Source organism: Paramisgurnus dabryanus, chromosome 24, assembly GCF_030506205.2.
Source record: "Paramisgurnus dabryanus chromosome 24, PD_genome_1.1, whole genome shotgun sequence".
Classification (NCBI taxonomy): domain Eukaryota; kingdom Metazoa; phylum Chordata; class Actinopteri; order Cypriniformes; family Cobitidae; genus Paramisgurnus; species Paramisgurnus dabryanus.
In genome coordinates, this window is record NC_133360.1 from 283,150 (window position 1) to 303,260 (window position 20,111).

Below are 20,111 nucleotides of genomic sequence, written 5' to 3' on the forward strand. Positions count from 1 at the left end.
TTTATAACTTATGAATGCAATCAAAATATAAAGCGTGAATATTTAATTAAACTCTTTAAAAAAAGGCACAATCTCTGTCCCAACTAGGACATTTACAACAAAAATCACTTTTTTTAATAAAAAAAATAATAATGAGGGAAAAAATGTCAGATAAAATCAAGCAGTCAAAGTCTTTGCTGACAAAGGTTATCTGTTGGTCCAATTCATTTTACAAAAACAAAACATTTCCAAACCCATGATTTGTGTTGGATAGCAGTCACAATATCTTCTGTCTTTTCGCTGTGTTTTCGCTGCTACAACCACTGCATTGGATTCACTTACTGACAGGAAAATAAACAAAAATGTGCTCTTTGGCTGATGTTAGGTCAAATGTGTAGATATTACATCAAGAAATGAGGATGTGGAGTGTTAAAATAAAGGTATCTGATATCGATACTTTATGTGTGGCATTGATGCATGGTATCGTTTGAAATTTTATCGATGTCAGCGCCAATAGCCCTGCATTTGGTGTGCCGACGTGTAGCTCCAGTGCGCTCGTAGCGACCCGAGTTCGATTCCCGGCTCTGTGGTCCTTTGCCGGTCCAACTCCCCTGTCTCCACCCAACACTTTCCTGTCAACTCTCTACTATCACACTATCCAAAATAAAGGCATAAAAGGCCCTAAAAATATAAAAAAGAAATGTTATCGATGTGTTGATTCATACCAATAAAATAAATAAGTTAGTTTTGTGATATAAAGCATACAGAGTATTGAATGTATAATCTGTGTATATAAATATAAATCATCTCATTGTGTGTTGATGTGTGTTACAGTAATAATTTATGTACTGAATGAACTTGTGTGTTGTTGTGTTGTTAATAGTGTGTGTAGTGTTGTGTGTCTTCTAATAAGCTGAGATGTGATATGTGTGTTGTGTTAATCTCATCCTTAAATTGTGCTTGTAGTTTCACACACTCCCACTGTGACACAAACGCTGGCTGCCATTGTGTGTGTGTGTGTGTGTGTTTGCGTGTTTGTGTGTGTGTGTGTGTGTGCGCACCGCAGGCCGCAGGGCTTTTAACATGCTAATGGTTTGAGGAGTCTCAGACCTTCTGGACAACATCCATAATAAAGAGCAATGAGAGGAATGTGTATGTGTGTGTGTGTGTGTGTGTGTGTGTGTGTGTGTGTGTGTGTGTGTGTGTGTGTGTGTGTGTGTGTGTGGCTGGTGAGTGACTGTAAATAAATATAAATGACCCAGGAAACCTCATGTCAGTGTGTGAGTCTGTCTTCTTGTTTCCTTCCTAAACTAAAACTACAACACACACATCGACGCACCTGCGACAAGTTTTTTATATGACGGGGCGGCGGGAGGGGTTCTAGCAGACCAATCACAGCGCTTGACTACGCACAGCATACGTACAGCTTATGGCGTAAGTCCTACACAGAAGTATAAATCAGCCTTTAGATGTTAAACTGAAGTGATGAGCTTGATTTGTGATTGTTGGAGATGAAAAGCATTAGTCTGTGTGTAACAGCAGGGAAATGTGTTGCGTAGGAGGTGTGTGTGTGTGTGTGTGTGTGTGTGTGTGTGTGTGTGTGTGTGTGCGTGTGTGTTATATACAGAAGTTATTCATTCAGTAGTTTCAGGATTATTCCTTCATTGTAAGGAGATTATTATTTGGTTGTTTATGATGTAAAATAAAGAATAAAGTTTGTTTGATTGAATGACATTTGATCAGAGAGGGCTCCTGTGCTCTGATTGGCTGTTCTGTCATGTTTAGCCCCACCCCCTGCTGAGAACACTTTATTCTTAGCTCAGGTGGAGGAAATGCTCATCTGGTTCCCATGACAGCAGGCGCCCGCGGCAACACTGCTACCTCACACACACACACGTGCACACACACACACACACACACACACACACGCGCGCGCACACACACAAACACACACACCACTACCTGCTGTGATTGGCTCCAGCTTTAAGAACTTATAAATATGCAGGTGTTTTAAATATAGCAGGTGTGTCTGAGAGCCTATGATTGGTCCAGACTCAGCGAGGGGCGTGGCTCAAAGTGCAGTGTGGGTTTCGATCAAATATAGTTACCATAGCAACAAGATCAGTTTAATCAGAGCATCTGACACTTAATGTCATTTAGAGAGCACTGATAGTGTTTGAATGAGTCGAATAGATACATTAGTAACATTAACTCTCTCTCTCTCTCTATCTATATCTCTCTATCTATCTATCTATCTGTGTGATATGTAGGTCACAGATTGTGTTTGAAGTATGATTATAGATTCTCTTTGAGATCTTCCTCCTCATGTAGATTCACAGAGTTTCAGAGTTTCATTGTCACAGGACCTCGTGCTGAATTCATCATGAATTTAAATGTTGCTTATACTCAAGTGCTTTGTGTTTTCTTGTTTGTCTTTAAACACAAATGATTTTGTGTTTATTTGGGCAGTGTGACAGTTTAATTCATGCAACAGTAGAAATGGACTGAAAAACATCATTCTCACGGCACTTTGGTCCCAGAAAATTTCTGAAAAATTGTCAGTGAGTCTTTTGTGTGAACACAAACACGTCCTGTAAATCTTCTGGGATCGCTCTTGTGAAGAGGACTTATAGTATTAACATTGCTGTCGTAAGGTCAAACAAAAGCAGTTGTTTAATTAAAAGGCACCGGAATGGCACCTGCTCCAGGAAATGTTTTGGACCCACACCTCTATTAAATATGAACTATATAATAATAGACACTGTTACTGTGATATAAAACTACTCTCTAGATTTATTCTGTTCATATCTACAGTCTATACACACACAGAGAGAGAGAGACGGCTGGATGAGACTCTTGACAAGATGATTATAGTGTTCACATGCAGTGGTGCATTATGGGTAAAAACGCTGTAGTTCATGTTAAAGTCGCTGATTCTCAAATATATCCAGCCTCGTGTGTGCGTGTGTGGACATACAGATCATCACATCTTCAAAGCTCAATGTAACTGTAAAATAATAATAATAATAAACATGAGATTGTGTACACATGTAATAATAACACAACACACACATTATAATAATGTCAGCATCATTTCCAGTCATCACAGAGGTTTAAGTCTCCTCAGGTTTTCCTGCAGATTCATGAGTTTGTAGGTTTCACATTTCCATTGACATTCTTACAGTGAGAAAAATGAGGTTTGTGTGAGGTCATGAAGTATAACACACACACACACACACACACACACACACACACACACACAAACACACGCACAGACACACAAACATCTATCTATCATGTTAAAGTGTCCGTATAAGCAGACAGTAGTGATTGTGTGATGTATGTTGTATAACATCATCTGATTGGCTGACGTTGAGTCTATGTGTACAGTGGTCAGATTAATATTGTGAGGTGATATGAGATTAAGTTTTTTTTAGATTTACGTACATATATAAGTGACTTACAGTGCATTCAAGATCTTCATTTTGTCAGTATGTGTGTTAGAGGTCTTCACGGGTCCACTTAGATCCAAAAACCAGAGGTCCGACCAAGCTGGTTTGGGTCTAAAAGTTTTACATTATAAGTGGCATCAGGTCTCAGGTAATTTAAAATGATTGTGTTTTTGCTGAATGGACCCGAGACAACCCGAACTATCCCATGTCTGCATCAAGTCCTTTTCTGACCCCTCCTCTGTTTGCCAAGAGCGCCTGTGACATCGTGTGGCTGGCGGTAGGTTAATTGTCATTGAGACAGACCTGTCAATCATTTTTGAATGCACACTGTAGTGATTACCTCTGTGTCGTCATCTGATAAGAAAGTAAAAATAAATGGAGCAGTGGGCTAAACAGGTTAAGAGGCCACTGGGTTTATTTCTGTCCGACTGATGCGTGCGGTGCTTCAGACTGAACACACGGCACTGTTGTCTACATTTGGGTCCAGTCGGGATAAAAAAATGGCCACTGGTTTGGTTCGGACTCGAGTCGACTGTTCTCGGGTTTGATTAATGCATGTAAGGTTTGGGTAAAAAGTGATTCGGGTCATTTTGGGTCGGGTAAATTTCTTTAGACCCGAGACCTGTAGTTTGTATCCGGAGATTTGAACCCACGACCTTTTGCTGCTAACAAACAATACTCATCCAGTTAGTGAATTTCAGGCCTTGTTGAAGTTTATTGGTGACCATGTGTTTGAAATGAATGATGCTAATGATGTGTTGTGTTGTGTTATTTCTCTTTTCATTGTGTAGTTGTGTAATAATCACTCAGGGCTCCATCACACAAAGCATGTTGTTGTGTTTTGGCAGTAATGTTTGTTTAAGGATGGCTTTGATTTCATTAAGTGTATTGTGTGTGTGTATGTGTGTTCGTAATTTCGGCTCAGGCAGCACAGTTCCCAGGATTCCTCTGGTTGTGTTTGGAATGCTGTTCTGGCTCATTATTGGCTGGCGGTTGAGAGAGGCGGATTAATGAGGTTTATTTGCATGCTAATGGGTTGTATGTGTGTCTGGTTAATTAGTGATCACTGTTAGAGCTGCTCGTTTGAGCCAAACAGGAAGTCACTTCACCCCTCAGCCTCATTAGACTTGAGTTGACCCTTTGAAGCTCCGCCCCCTTTGGTTACGTTCGCTCACTCGGAGGAAGCTTTTTTACTAAACGTTGATGTGAATGTTATGTTGATTGTGATTATGTGAGCGCTAACGGTGATTTATCTGTGTTTCTGTAGATGGAGTTCATTCTGTATCAGCTCAATGTCTGCTGCAGGTCACCATCATCACAGATGAAATGCTCTCCAACAGCATCACGCTGCGATTGGCCAACACATCACAGGAGCGCTTCCTCTCACTCTTATTGGCTCAGTTCCTGGAGGGCGTGGCCCGTGTGCTCTCGGCCTCTCGCGAGGACGTGGTGGTCTTCAACATCCAGGACGACACGGACGTCAGCGCCGGGATCCTGAACGTCAGTCTGTCGGTGGCGGTGCCGGGTGAGGGTTCGCGGGGTCACGGGGTCAGTCCGGCTCGTTTGGGTCGGAGCGGAGGAGGTGAGGTGGAGTTCTTCGGATCGGAGGAGTTACAGGAGCGCTTGTATTTGAACCGCAGTCTGCTGGCTCAGATCTCCTCGCAGGAGGTCCTGCCGTTCGACGACAACATTTGCCTGCGCGAGCCGTGCGAGAACTACATGAAGTGTGTGTCCGTCCTGAAGTTTGACAGTCTGGCACCGTTCGTGGCCTCGGACACCATCCTGTTCCGACCCATCCATCCCATCGGCGGACTGAGGTGTCGCTGTCCGCTCGGGTTCACGGGTGATTACTGCGAGACTGAAATCGACCTGTGTTACTCCAAACCCTGCGGTCCTCACGGCATCTGTCGCAGTCATGAAGGAGGCTTCACCTGTGAGTGTCTCCATGACTACACAGGTAAGGAGAGGGGGCGGAGCCTCCACACACACACGTGTCTTTATATTTGGTTAGAATGCACACCTCTGAAATATTCATATGAAATACTTCTTACCCCAAAGACACAATAAAAGAGGGATCATATGTATGGAGTATTTCTCTCTGTCTCTCTCTCTGGTGTCCTGCAGGTCTATTTTGATTGCTTTAGCACTGTGGATGTTATGAAGGACTCACAGCTTTATATTCCAGACACACACACACACACACACACACACACACACACACACTAATAACAGCTAGATTATAGGGTTTCTCTCAGAACTGGTTCAGACGTGTTTGAGGGTTTATATCCATCAGGGCGTTTTCATGGGAAATAATACATGATGAGAGATGTGGTGAGATTTTGATCTGAGATGATAATGGTCAAAGATGAGACATTTACAGATGAAATCACAAAGTGAAAAGTCAGATTTGAGGTGATGGGCGATCAGGTGAGCTGATCAGAAGAAAAAGAGAGGATATAAGGACATGTGATTATGAGATGTAATGTGATGATGAGATTTGATATTATGATAAGATGAGATGTGATGATGAGATGTGTTGTGAGATGTAATGTGAGGTGTGATGATGAAATGTGATGTTATGTGAGATGTAATGATGAGATGTGATGTGATGTGATGTGATGAGATGAGAAGATGTGATGTGATGTGATGAGATGAGAAGATGTGATGTGATGTGATGAGATGAGATGAGATGAGAAGATGTGATGTGATGAGATGTAATGATGAGATGAGATGTGATGAGATGTAATGATGAGATGAGATGTGATGATGAGATGTGATGATGAGATGTGATGAGATGTAATGATGAGATGTGATGAGATGATGTGATGATGTGATGTGATGTGATGTGATGTGATGAGATGAGATGAGATGATGAGATGTAATGATGAGATGAGATGTGATGATGAGATGTGATGATGAGATGTAATGATGAGATGAGATGTGATGTGATGTGATGTGATGAGATGAGATGATGAGATGTAATGATGAGATGAGATGTGATGATGTGATGTGATGAGATGTAATGATGAGATCAGATGAGATGAGGTGATGTGATGATGATGATGATATGAGATGTTATGATGTGATGATGAGATGTGATGATAAAATGTGAGATGAGATGAGATATGATGATACGAGATGTGATGATGAGATGTGATGATGAAATGTGATGTGATGTGAGATGTAATGATGTGATGTGATGATGAAATGTGATTTGAGATGTGATGATGTGATGAGACGTATATGATTGTGAGATGAAATGAGAGAGGAGAGAGAGAAAGTGACAGTAATTTTGAGATTTAGTGGAAGCAAATCTTTGTCTTCTGATGTGATTGCTGAGTCTTGTGTTCATTTTAACACACCAGCTCTTATTCTAAACATAATCCTCTAGATAAAGTGTATTTTCTGTGTGTGTGTAGGTGGTTTCTTTCACACAAGAGTCTATGTGTAGGTGTTCAGGTGTGTGGGCCAGAGTTTTGTCCTCACTATTCATTTTCATGATACATGATTTCATAATGTACACTGATTCAGGTTCAGTTGATATAAACTATCTTTAGCCTGATATAAAACAGTGTAAGTCCATGAGTGTGTGTGTGTGTGTGTGTGTGTGTGTGTGTGTGTGTGTGTGTGTGTGTGTGTGTGTGTGTGTGTGTGTGTGTGTGTGTGTGTGTGTGTGTGTGTGTGTGTGTGTGTGTGTGTGTGTGTGTGTGTGTGTGTGTGTGTGTGTGTGTGTGCATGCGTGCGTATGTTGTGTAGGAGTATGTGTGTCAGTGACAGTCTCATCTCTCATGAGATTTGTTCAGTTTGATAAGATGAATGATTTATACTCGGCAGTGGAGTTAAAGTGTGTTAATAATTGATGTAGATGTTGTGTAGATGTTGAACATCTCATATCTCACACTGAACTCCAGATGAGCTCATGATGAACTTCACTTCACACAACACAAGAGTCTCTCTCTCACTGTCTCTCTCTCTCTCTGAACACTGATTGTGAAGAAATGATTCAATTGATTCACTCAGTCTGAATCTTTTACATGAGCTCATCTGTTGTAGTGAATCTCAGGTGTTTAGTTGTAGTTGTGTTGAATGATTTGCTGTAGCAGTGATCACTGATCATGACTGATGATTGTTGAATGAATGAAGTGTTGTGATGTAAATGTGTTTGTAAGTGTTGTATTGAGTGTTAAAGGTCACAGACAGGTGTAAGGATTGAGTTTTTATTGTTCAGTGAATCTCACAGTCGATGGGTTCAACTCTCTCAGATGAATATTTATGAGCACAGATCTGTTTGATGTAAAACCCTGACCTCATTTCACATCAAAGACCTTTACAATCCAACACACAACACATTAATATTTCATTACACACACTTTATCACCATGTTAAACTATGTGTGTGCGTGCGTGCGTGCGTGCGTGTGTGTGTGTGTAAACAGGAAACATTGTTTGATTGAGGCACAGATAAATCTTTCTGTGATGATGAGCGTAGCAAATTGACTTTTGTGTGTCTAACAGTGCCGGCTTTGTCCTGACATAAACACACACACACACACACACACACATACACAATTACACAGAGATACTCACAAGAACAGATAATTGAAAAGCTGCATTTTCTGTTTTATTTCTCCTTAGGTATTTTACAAGAAAAGTCTGAGAAAATACTCTGTCAAAAACAGTGTTTGTGTGTCTGTCTCTATGTGTGTCTGTCTGACAGGTGAGAGGTGTGAGATCTCGTCTCGCTCCGGTCGCTGTACTGATGCGGTCTGTAGGAACGGTGGGACGTGTGTCAATCTGTTGGTTGGTGGATTTAAGTGCGAGTGTCCGTCTGGAGGATTTGAGAAGCCGTTCTGCTCCGTGACCTCCAGAAACTTCCCACCACAATCCTTCATCACATTCAGAGGTCTTCGTCAGAGATTTCACTTCACACTGAAGCTCTCGTGAGTATCACACATGATGAATAGTTTTGTGTTTGTTACGTAATGTTTGTATGTCCTCAGGAGATTATTGAAGTGAAATCAGCATGAATCTGAAGTTGTTTGGTCTTTTAAGTCGTCTGACAGAGGTCATGTTGAAGCGTCACTCTTCTGTCTCTGCTTTACTTCTTCTCTTTCTCTGGTTGTCTCACGGCTGTTTGCTGATGAATGCTCTGTCAGTAATCTGTTTAGTTTCTCTATAGAGACTCTGTGTGTCTGTGTGTGTGCGTTTCTGTGTCTGTGTGTGTTTGTGTGTCTGCTGTAGACTCGACACAGAGGAGCTTAAAGTGATTCTGGTTTACTTGTAATGTTCAGAAGTCAAAAGTTTCTCCGCAGTCCAATCAGAACAAAGATTTAACGTTACAACGACACGATAATGAGTCGACTATCTGTGAAAGTGTTGTAGGTGTGTGGTAAAGCGATAGTTCATTCAAAAATGAAAATGAGCTCATGATTTACTCACCATCAAGTCATCCTCAATGTGTTTGATTTTCTTTTATCAGACAAACACAAGAGTTATATTAGTAAATGTCATGACTGTTTCAAGCTTTATAATGGCAGTAAATGGTGCTTCTGATTTGAAACTCAAAAGTGCATCCATCATTTGTTCCATCCGTGGGTTAATAAAAGTCTTCTGAGGGGAATTCATGCGACTTTGTAAAAAAAAGTTATTTAAAGCGTTATAAATTTTAATATATCTAGCTTACAGTAATGACCAACGCGTGATACAAGAGTAAAGCACCATTTACTTTCATTCTAAAGCTTTAAGATGTTTATAAAGCACTGTAATGATGGTGATGTCATTTATTTGTGCTTTTTACGCTGCTGTTCATGATATTATTGCAAATCATTTATGTAACATCAAACTCCTGCTCTTTTAAGGGCCATTTCAATATAAGATGAAAAGGCATGTCGAGTTTAATATGATGCATGTTATTTATCATATATTTATTGAATATATTATATATCATTTTATTAGATCATAATCTCTTATGTTATTTATTCTTTATGATATTTATGTCATAGTTTTCCAGTTTTCTGTGGTTTCTTGTCTGGTAAAGCTGCTTTGAAACAATGCAACATTTGCAATGCAAGAAGTGAAGGAGAAATGAAGGTCACATGAAGAGATCTTATATGTGCTCCATGTCCATGTGTGTGTGTGCACGTGTGTGTGTTGTGTGTCTCTGGAGATGTGATTATTCTCCTCAGTAAGCAGGTCAACATCTCTAAAGCCCACAGCAGGACTGTAGTATTTCTAATAAAACATCATCATCATCATCATGTGTGTATCCTCAGACTAACAGCAGCTTGTTTTGTGTTATTTTTACTCGCTGTGAGATGTTTGAACAACACAAACAGAGCTGGCGTCTGACCTACTTTAACTTTATAAATGAGATACCTGTCAAACACACACACACACAACATCATGTAATCTGTGTTAAATCTCTTTGTTGTTTTCTTCTTCAGGTTTGCGACTCGAGAGCCGAATGGTTTGTTGCTGTATAACGGTCGCTTTAATGAGAAACACGACTTCATCGCTTTAGAGATCATAAACCAACAGATTCAACTCACATTCTCTGCAGGTAAACATCACACATATACAGATTTAATACACAAGAAAGTGTTCAAATATAAAACAGTAGAAATATATATAAAAATAAAATTAAAGAAATTAATAAATAATCTGTCTGAATTGAATGCTGCGTACAAACCAAAACAATCAGATTGCTCGCTCTGGATAAATTTACTTTTTGTCATGTGAATTTTTGCTTGAGTTGAATATTTTTAACTTGTGTGAAGAAGCGTTTTCGGACAATTCACGTCATTTGCATCGCCTCACTTAAATTTAGTTTATTTATGTCTTTGCATTGACTTTGTATGTAATCTACTCGCACAAATGGTTGAATTCGCATTTGGTGTGTACGCTCCATAAGAATATTGGTATGATGTCATATCTTTGTGACATTTGACCCCCTGCAGGTGAAACTAAAACAACCGTGTCACCTTTTATCCCGGGCGGAGTCACTGACGGCCAATGGCACACAGCGCACGTTCATTATTATAATAAGGTAAGAATCATTCAAACAAACACGACTGAGAGGACGTTTACACAATGATTTTAACCATAAACTGCAAAGTTTTCCTGTTTGTTTACATCAAATTCCTGAAATTCCTACAAGTGCAAACTTTTAAAGACGGGTTTTAAAGTGCAAGTTTTTGATAACGACACCTTCTTATCTCTGTGTAAACTACATAAACATGAATGTGTGATAAAGGTGACGTCATGTGCGAGTATAACAAACAATGAAGGTGTGCTACTCAAGAGTTTATTAACGCTTCTTTTTCGCTTTATAATCCAGGATCACTTGTAAATCGACCTTATCGTCCATATAAACAAAACTGCTGTATGTTTTTGTTGTCTTGATTGTTTGTATTTATCTCTCTGTGTATGTGTGCAGGTGTGTAGTGTTTCTTTACAAACTAACGTCGCCATCTACTGGCCTGTGTGACCGCTCTGCACCTTCGCTCTGTGTTGTGTTTATTATCAGAAACTCAATCCATGACCGTTCTCTCACAATCTCAACACAAACCTCTCCTTCACCGCGTTTAATATGAAATATATATATATATACTATTTATCTCAACACAGACCTGCCAGTCAAAGGGTTTATATTAGACATGAACCTGCACTTATGATTAATAAACTAATAAAGTAAAGTACATACTTTGTTACTTACACAATCTCCATTCATGTTTCAGTAACATTATTACAAGAAATAAACTCAGAATAAACTCTTTTTAGTGAGAACGCGTTTAGCGCAAACCGAAGGAGAGCAAACAGAGCCACAACATACTGCTACTCTTAAAGGGGCCACGTACCATATTTAACAATGACAACAAACACCAAAGTAATGCACGTATAAGCTTAGAAAACAGCTCAAATAACAGAAATCAAAAACAAAAAGGAAAACGTCTTCAGTTTTTTACTATATTTTAGTCATGTAACCTCACACACACACACATGTGTACAGTAGGTCATGATCACTGCTGTGTGGTCTCTGGCTGGAGGCTTGCGTGTATCAAATGTAGGACAGGTTCAGCGTTTGTGTGTGTGTGTGTGTGTGTGTGTGTTAATGACATCATGCTTTGTGCTCCCCCTGTAAGACCACTCAATACACAATGCCTACAACTACAAACATACACTAAGAACTGTATTTGTGTTTTTTTAAGGCGTGGTCAGTGTTTGTGAAGACACATAAATAAAGAAATAAAACCAAATGCAAGTCAGAGCGACAGACAGATGTGTTGTGTTATGTAGACTGATGTCTGATCAGCGCAGACGCACACAAACACACACATATAATAAAGCATTGTGTTAAAGTCAGTATGTGAGGTCAGTAGTGTATCTGAACTAGTGATGAAGTACCAGGATGATCCAGTACTTCCAGATAGATTTGATGGACACTTTACTATCCTATGATGTCATACGAGATGAGGAGACACCAAATTAAAACAATAAATTAAAGTTGACGGCATTTTGAGTGATTTAGGTTTTAAGAAATTGTATTCCTCCTCATTATTTGAATCATACTTGTTAAACAATGCATAAGTAAATTATGGTCACAGTTGTTGTGATTACATCATACACTCTTAAAACGAATGTGTTAAATTAACACATCTTGTGTCTAGTTAAGGACAACACACCTAGTGTGTTGTCCTTAATTTAACACATCTCTGTGTTATTTTTAGAACAACACACTTTGTGTTGTTTTAACACATCTTGTGTTGTCCCTTTTATTTATATGAACTCTAAATCAGCACGAAATAACACATAATGTGTTAAAAACAACACATAATGTGTTAAATAGTTTAACACAAAGCAATGTGTTAAAATTAACACATCCATGGTGTGTTAATTTTAACACATTGCTTTGTGTTAAACTATTTAACACATTATGTGTTAATTTTAACACATTATGTGTCATTTCGTGCTGATTTAGAGTTCATATAAATAAAAGGGACAACACAAGATGTGTTAAAACAACACAAAGTGTGTTGTTCTAAAAATAACACAGAGATGTGTTAAATTAAGGACAACACACTAGGTGTGTTGTCCTTAACTAGACACAAGATGTGTTAATTTAACACATTCGTTTTAAGAGTGTAGGTAAAAGGACATACGGGTCACATGACAGATGGAGTGCAGTAGATCTCTATGAGAATAATGTGACCAAAATTATATTTGAACCAATTAAAAGTCTCTTTTAGACTCTAAGATGCTCTGATTGGTTGATTCAAACACATTCTGTGTGTGTGCGCGCGTCTGTGCGTTTGTGTGACCTGTTTAGTGAGGTCAGTCTGAAAAGGGTCATGACCCGTTAGTGATGAGATCATTCATTAACTTTGGGTCACTATTGTGTCTGTGGGTGTGTTTATCTCTCTCTCTCTCTCTCTCAGCCCGTCCTGAATCGTGCTGGTCTTCCTCAGGGTCCCTCTGATCAGAAGGTTGTCGTGGTAACGGTGGATAACTGCGACACATCTGTTGCTTTGCGATTCGGTCATGTGATTGGAAATTATTCGTGCTCGGCCCAAGGCAGCCAATCAGGATCTAAGAAGTAATGACACATGACTATGATGTCACTACATTAACTTTTCTAATAAAAATAAATCAGAGATTGCGGTGTCACTTTATTTGTTTTCCGCACAGGTCTTTAGATCTAACGGGTCCGTTGCTGCTGGGCGGCGTTCCCAAACTTCCAGAGGAATTCCCAGTTCAGAACCGGCAGTTCATCGGCTGCATGAAGGACCTGCGCATCGACAACAGACAGATTGACATGGCCGGATTCATCGCTAATAATGGAACGTTACCGGGTGAGAAGACATCAGAGATTATTGACTGACTGAATACCGAACAGATGTGAAGTTGACGGATGTGAATGTTGATCTGTCAGGTTGTTCAGCGAAGCGTCAGATCTGCAGTAATAATCCGTGTTTGAACGGAGGATCGTGTGTGGATGAGTGGGGTTCATTCAGCTGTCACTGCCCTCTGGGGTTCGGAGGACGCAACTGTGAGAAAGGTACGAGAAAAACCTGCGGACGGTGAGATGAAACCACCGGTCAGATCGATCATAAATCTCTCTCCCTATGTGTCTGCAGTGATGCCAAACCCTCTGCGTTTCCAAGGCAACAGTCTGTTGTCATGGAATAATCTGGCCGTCGTGGTAACCATTCCCTGGAATCTGGAGTTCATGTTCCGCACCAGACAAATGAGAGCAACAATACTGTACATCAGTTCAGGACATCACAACCTGACCATACAGGTGAACACACACACACACACAGTTGTGTCTCTGTGTTGTTTATGTGACTCTACACACAGAGAGATTGAAGAGCAGGTGCACAGTTGACTCTAGAGCTCCACCTGCTGGACAGTTGTGTTATTACACCTCATCCACTCAACACTACATAGAGATTGTAAATGATAATGTTTCTCTGGTGCTTGTGTTTAGCTGCGGGGTGGTCGTGTCGTGATGGTCGTCCAGCGTGGTGAAGACTCGACCGTGTCTCGTGTTGATGATGTCACAGTGGATGATGGTCAGTGGCATGACATTGAGCTGGAGCTGAGAGGTTCAGCGGAGGGTTCGATCACAGCCGTACTGACTCTGGATCATGGCCTGTATACGGTGAGAGAGAGAGAGAGAGATTGAGTTCACACGTGAGGTTCAGAGCTCAACACTGATGTTGTGTCATTGTGTCTGCAGTCATCCATGCAGCTGGACTCACAGATACAGGGAGTGAAAATAAAGATGCTCAGTGTCGGTGGAGTCACGGACGACAAGAATCAAATCATGAACGGATTCACAGGATGTGTTCAGGTAATAAACACAAACACACAATAAATGCTATTAAAATAACTTCTGATTAACAGTATCTATGATTTATAGCATCTATGATTTGCAGCATCTATGATTTACAGTATCTATGCTTTTCAGCATCAATGATTTTAGGAATCTATGATTTACAGCATCTATGATTTACAGCATCTATGATTTTATAGCATCTATGATTTACAGCATCTATGATTTATAGCATCTATGATTTTACAGCATCTATGATTTTACAGCATCTATGATTAACAGCATCTATGATTTATAGCATCTATGATATTACAGCATCTATGCTTTTCAGCATCAATGATTTTAAGCATCTATGATTTACAACATCTATGATTTACAGTATCTATGATTTACAGTATTTATGAATTTATAGCATCTATAATTTACACCATCTATGATTTAACAGCATCTATGATTTTACAGTATCTATGCTTTTCCGCATCAATGATTTTAAGAATCTATGATTTACAGCATCTATGATTTACAGCATCTATGATTTAACAGCATCTATGATTTACAGCATCTATGATTTATAGCATCTTTGATTTATAGCATCTATGATTTACAGCATCTATGATTTACAGCATCTATGATTTACAGCATCTATGATTTATAGCATCTTTGATTTATAGCATCTATGATTTACACCATCTATGATTTAACAGCATCTATGATTTTACAGTATCTATGCTTTTCCGCATCAATGATTTTAAGAATCTATGATTTACAGCATCTATGATTTACAGCATCTATGATTTACAGCATCTATGATTTAACAGCATCTATGATTTACAGCATCTATGATTTATAGCATCTTTGATTTATAGCATCTATGATTTACAGCATCTATGATTTACAGCATCTATGATTTACAGCATCTATGATTTATAGCATCTTTGATTTATAGCATCTATGATTTACAGCATCTATGATTTGCAGCATCTATGATTTAACAGCATTTATGATTTGCAGCATCTATGATTTATAGCATCTGTGATTTTACAGCATCTATGATTTACAGCATCTATGATTTTATAGCATCTATGATTAACAGCATCTATGATTTACAGTATCTATGCTTTTCAGCATCAATGATTTTAGGAATCTATGATTTACAGCATCTATGATTTATAGCATCTATGATTTTACAGCATCTATGATTTTACAGCATCTATGATTAACAGTATTTATGAATTTATAGCATCTATAATTTACACCATCTATGATTTAACAGCATCTATGATTTTACAGTATCTATGCTTTTCCGCATCAATGATTTTAAGAATCTATGATTTACAGCATCTATGATTTACAGCATCTATGATTTAACAGCATCTATGATTTACAGCATCTATGATTTATAGCATCTTTGATTTATAGCATCTATGATTTACAGCATCTATGATTTACAGCATCTATGATTTACAGCATCTATGATTTATAGCATCTTTGATTTATAGCATCTATGATTTACACCATCTATGATTTAACAGCATCTATGATTTTACAGTATCTATGCTTTTCCGCATCAATGATTTTAAGAATCTATGATTTACAGCATCTATGATTTACAGCATCTATGATTTACAGCATCTATGATTTAACAGCATCTATGATTTACAGCATCTATGATTTATAGCATCTTTGATTTATAGCATCTATGATTTACAGCATCTATGATTTACAGCATCTATGATTTACAGCATCTATGATTTATAGCATCTTTGATTTATAGCATCTATGATTTACAGCATCTATGATTTGCAGCATCTATGATTTAACAGCATTTATGATTTGCAGCATCTATGATTTATAGCATCTGTGATTTTACAGCATCTATGATTTACAGCATCTATGATTTTATAGCATCTATGATTAACAGCATCTATGATTTATGATTAACACTTATTGTATGTGTATCATCCACAGGGTTTGCGTTTGGGTGAATCCTCGTCTTCTCCTGTATTTCCCAGCATGCATCAGGCTGATGTTGTAAACGTTGAGTCAGGCTGTAGTCTCCCAGACCCCTGCGGATCAAACCCGTGTCCATCACACAGTTACTGTATGAAGGAGTGGGACTCATATTCATGCACGTGTCACACGGGTCAGTCTGTGATGTCATGTCATGTGTTTATACTGTATATGTGTTACTGATGTGTCACGTCTTTATTAATATGTTTCTGTCTTTAGGTTACTATGGCAACAACTGTACCGACGTCTGTGCTCTTAACCCTTGTGAGCACCAATCGGCTTGCAGCAGAAAGCCAAGCTCCGCCCATGGATACGTGTGTAACTGCCCTAGCAACTACTTTGGCCAATACTGCGAGAAAAAGTAAAAATTAACTTGATGAAGTGTTTGAGAAGTTGTTAGTCTGAGGTGATGTGTGTGTAACGTCTTATGTGTTTGTGTCAGGATGGATGTGCCGTGTCCTCGTGGATGGTGGGGTGAGAAGTCCTGCTGTCCGTGTAACTGTGAGACCTCGAAAGGATTCGACTCTGACTGTAATAAGACGACTGGAGAGTGTCGCTGCAAGGTAACTGTGAACTATATATTGAGATGTATAAATATAACTGCTCGGCTTTAACGTTAAGTCATGTCTGTTGTGTGTGTTGTTCAGGAGAATCACTATCGGCCGGTGGGCAGTGATGTGTGTCTGTTGTGTGACTGTTACTCCGTGGGTTCGTTTTCTCGCACGTGTGATCGTGAAAGCGGTTTGTGTCAGTGTAAACCGGGCGTTATCGGCCGTCAGTGTGACCGATGTGATAATCCATTCGCTGAGGTCTCATCCAATGGCTGTGAAGGTCAGACTTTTACACACATACACACACACGTGATTGTTGTTATGTGATTGTTGTAATCTGACGTGTGTTTGTGTTTTGTGTGCTTTAGTCATCTATGACAGCTGTCCTCAGGCTATAGAAGCTGGGATCTGGTGGTCCAGAACTAAATTTGGTTTACCGGCGGCGGTGTCATGTCCTAAAGGATCTATAGGTACGAGTGCCTAAATGAGCTGAAGTGTTATGAGTGTAGATGTGTGTGATGTTGTTAAACAGTGTTGTGTGTTTGTGTGCAGGTACAGCGATCCGTCACTGTGATGAACACAAAGGCTGGCTGTCACCAAACCTCTTCAACTGCACATCTGTCAGCTTCAGCAAACTCAAAACACTGGTGAGGATCTGCTGATGGCAGTCTCTCCACCTGTCCGTCGGTCCATTCGTCCTTCTGTCTGTCTGTCCATCCGCCTGTCTGTCCGTCGATTCGTCTGTCCGTCTATTTGTTTGTCTGTCCGTCTGTCTGTTCGCCTGTCCATCTGTCTGTTCGTCCATCCGTCTGTTTGTCCATCTGTCCGTTTTTCTGTCTGTTTGTCCATCCGTCTGTCTGTCTTTCTATTTGTTCGTCTGTCTCTCCCTCTGTCTGTCCATCCGTTTGTTCGTCTGTCTGCTTGTCTGTCTGTTTGTCCGTCCATCTTTTCATATATTTGTTCGTCCGTCTATTTGTTCGTTTGTCTGTCCGTCTGTTTGTTTGTCTGTCCATCTGTTTGTTCATTCGTTTGTCTGTCCGTCTGTTTGTTCATTTGTCCGTCTGTTTGTTTTTCTGTCCATCTATTTGTCTGTCTGTCCGTTTGTTTGTCTGTCCGTCTGTTTGTTCGTTTGTCTGTCCGTCTATTCTGTCCGTCTGTTTGTTCATTTGTCCGTCTGTTTGTTTTTCTGTCCATCTATTTGTCTGTCTGTCCGTTTGTTTGTCTGTCCGTCTGTTTGTTCGTTTGTCTGTCCGTCTATTCTGTCTGTCTGTTTGTCTGTCAGTCTGTTCGTTTGTCTGTCCGTCTGTTTGTTTGTCTGTCCGTCTGTTTGTTCGTTCGTTTGTCTGTCCGTCAGTTTGTACATTTGTCCGTCTATTCTGTCTGTCTGTTTGTCTGTCTGTCCGTCTGTTTGTCTGTCTGTCCGCTTGTTTGTCTGTCAGTCTGTTCGTTTGTCTGTCCGTCTGTTCGTTTGTCTGTCTGTCCGTCTGTTTGTTTGTCTGTCCGTCTGTTTGTTCGTTCGTTTGTCTGTCCGTCAGTTTGTACATTTGTCCATCCGCTTGTTTGTCTGTCCATTTGTTTGTTTTTCAGTCTGTTTGTTTGTCTGTCCGTCTGTTTGTCTGTCTGTCCATCCGTTTGTCTGTCTGTCCATCTGTTCTGTACATCTGTTTGTCTGTCCATTTGTTTGTCTGTCAATCCTTTGGTCTGTGTGCTGACAGGTGTTTTTGTTGCAGGCGGAGCGTGTAGTAAGAAACGCGTCACTCATAGACTCCAGTAACGTTCAGCAGACCGCAGCGTTTCTGTTTAACGCCACACAGAACACCAAAGAGTTTTACGGTAGTGATGTGAAGATCACATATCAGCTGATCTGCTCCATCCTTCAGCACGAGAGCAGACAGCAGGGCTTCAACCTCACCGCTACACAGGACGTACTGTTCAATGAGGTACACACACACAAATACACAAATACACTCATCTGTCTTATTTAATAAATGATAACAGAATAGCTGACGATTGTAGATGTTGGAGGTCCCAGCAATGGTTTTAGCAACTAGTTAGTTAACTTTCAGTGCTAGTTATCATTCTTCAGACCTGTTCAGCTGCTGACCTGATGTCTGATCTGTGATTGGTCGCTTCTGCAGCATCTGATGCATGTGGGCAGTGCTGTGCTGTCAGCTGACACTCGCAGTCATTGGCAGCTCATTCAGCAGACGGACGGCGGCACAGCGACGCTGCTCAGAGAGTTTGAGGAGTACACAAACACCCTTGCACAAAACATGAGGAAGACTTACCTCAACCCGTTCACTATCATCACACCTAACATCGGTAAGCACAGGCACACACACAAACACACACAGTATTTATAGTTTCACTGTATGCTTATAACATTGTTTCTGCCTCTGTGTGTGTGTGTGTGTGTGTGTGTGTGTGTGTGTGTGTGTGTGTGTAGTTGTCTCTATCGATCGTTTGGAGAAGATGAATTTTGCTGGTGCGAAGCTTCCCCGTTATCAGTCTCTGCGCGGGCCACGCCCACTGGACCTGGAGACAGCTGTCACTCTTCCTGACTCCGTCTTCATTCCCGCCCCCGAGGGTAAAGGTCATCGTCAGCAGAACGAGCCAATCACAGAGTCCGTGAGAAACCAGACGTCCAGTCGTAAGAGACGTCACCCGGAGGAGAGCGAGCAGGACGCCATCGCTCGAGTGATTATATTTCACAGTCTGTCCACACTGCTGCCTGAGAGATACGACACAGATAAGAGAAGTCTCAGGTGAGATACACATCAGATACACAACAACACAACACATGACAATTACTCTAACAACTGTGTGTGTCTGTGTGTAGGGTTCCCAAGCGTCCGGTCATTAACACACCTGTTGTCAGTATAACGGTTCATGATAATGAGGAGTTACTTCAGCACACGCTGGATAAACCAATCACAGTTCAGTTTCGTCTGATCAGCAGTGAGGAGCGATCCAAACCCATCTGTGTCTTCTGGAATCATTCAGTTGTGTAAGTACACACACACACGTATATATGTACACATATAGATGTATATGACTGCATATGTGTGTGTGTTTGTGTAGTGGTCAGCAGGGTCAGGGTGGTTGGTCATCTAAAGGTTGTGAGGTGGTCTTCAGGAACATCACACACATCAGCTGTCAGTGTTATCACATGACCAGCTTTGCTGTACTGATGGACATCTCACGCAGAGAGGTGAGACACACACACACACATGATAACACAAACCTCACACACACACACACACACACACACACACACACACACACA

The 20,111-nt window shown here is 40.3% G+C and overlaps 1 protein-coding gene across 1 annotated transcript in view; it reads left to right on the plus strand.

Annotated features, from left to right (window-relative positions):
• Positions 1-20,111, plus strand: part of celsr2 (cadherin, EGF LAG seven-pass G-type receptor 2) — a 31,239-nt gene that overhangs the window by 6,372 nt on the left and 4,756 nt on the right. Inside the window, exons 2-22 of the mRNA XM_065243131.2 lie at positions 4,699-5,388; positions 8,148-8,370; positions 9,874-9,989; positions 10,387-10,475; positions 12,865-13,022; positions 13,115-13,278; positions 13,359-13,484; positions 13,564-13,727; positions 13,917-14,090; positions 14,169-14,282; positions 16,233-16,407; positions 16,494-16,635; positions 16,717-16,837; positions 16,922-17,105; positions 17,194-17,295; positions 17,378-17,472; positions 18,556-18,765; positions 18,964-19,147; positions 19,272-19,590; positions 19,665-19,832; positions 19,907-20,036. Coding sequence (XP_065099203.1) covers positions 4,699-5,388; positions 8,148-8,370; positions 9,874-9,989; positions 10,387-10,475; positions 12,865-13,022; positions 13,115-13,278; positions 13,359-13,484; positions 13,564-13,727; positions 13,917-14,090; positions 14,169-14,282; positions 16,233-16,407; positions 16,494-16,635; positions 16,717-16,837; positions 16,922-17,105; positions 17,194-17,295; positions 17,378-17,472; positions 18,556-18,765; positions 18,964-19,147; positions 19,272-19,590; positions 19,665-19,832; positions 19,907-20,036 — 3,848 coding nt within the window. The remainder of the gene's footprint in view (positions 1-4,698; positions 5,389-8,147; positions 8,371-9,873; positions 9,990-10,386; positions 10,476-12,864; positions 13,023-13,114; positions 13,279-13,358; positions 13,485-13,563; positions 13,728-13,916; positions 14,091-14,168; positions 14,283-16,232; positions 16,408-16,493; positions 16,636-16,716; positions 16,838-16,921; positions 17,106-17,193; positions 17,296-17,377; positions 17,473-18,555; positions 18,766-18,963; positions 19,148-19,271; positions 19,591-19,664; positions 19,833-19,906; positions 20,037-20,111) is intronic.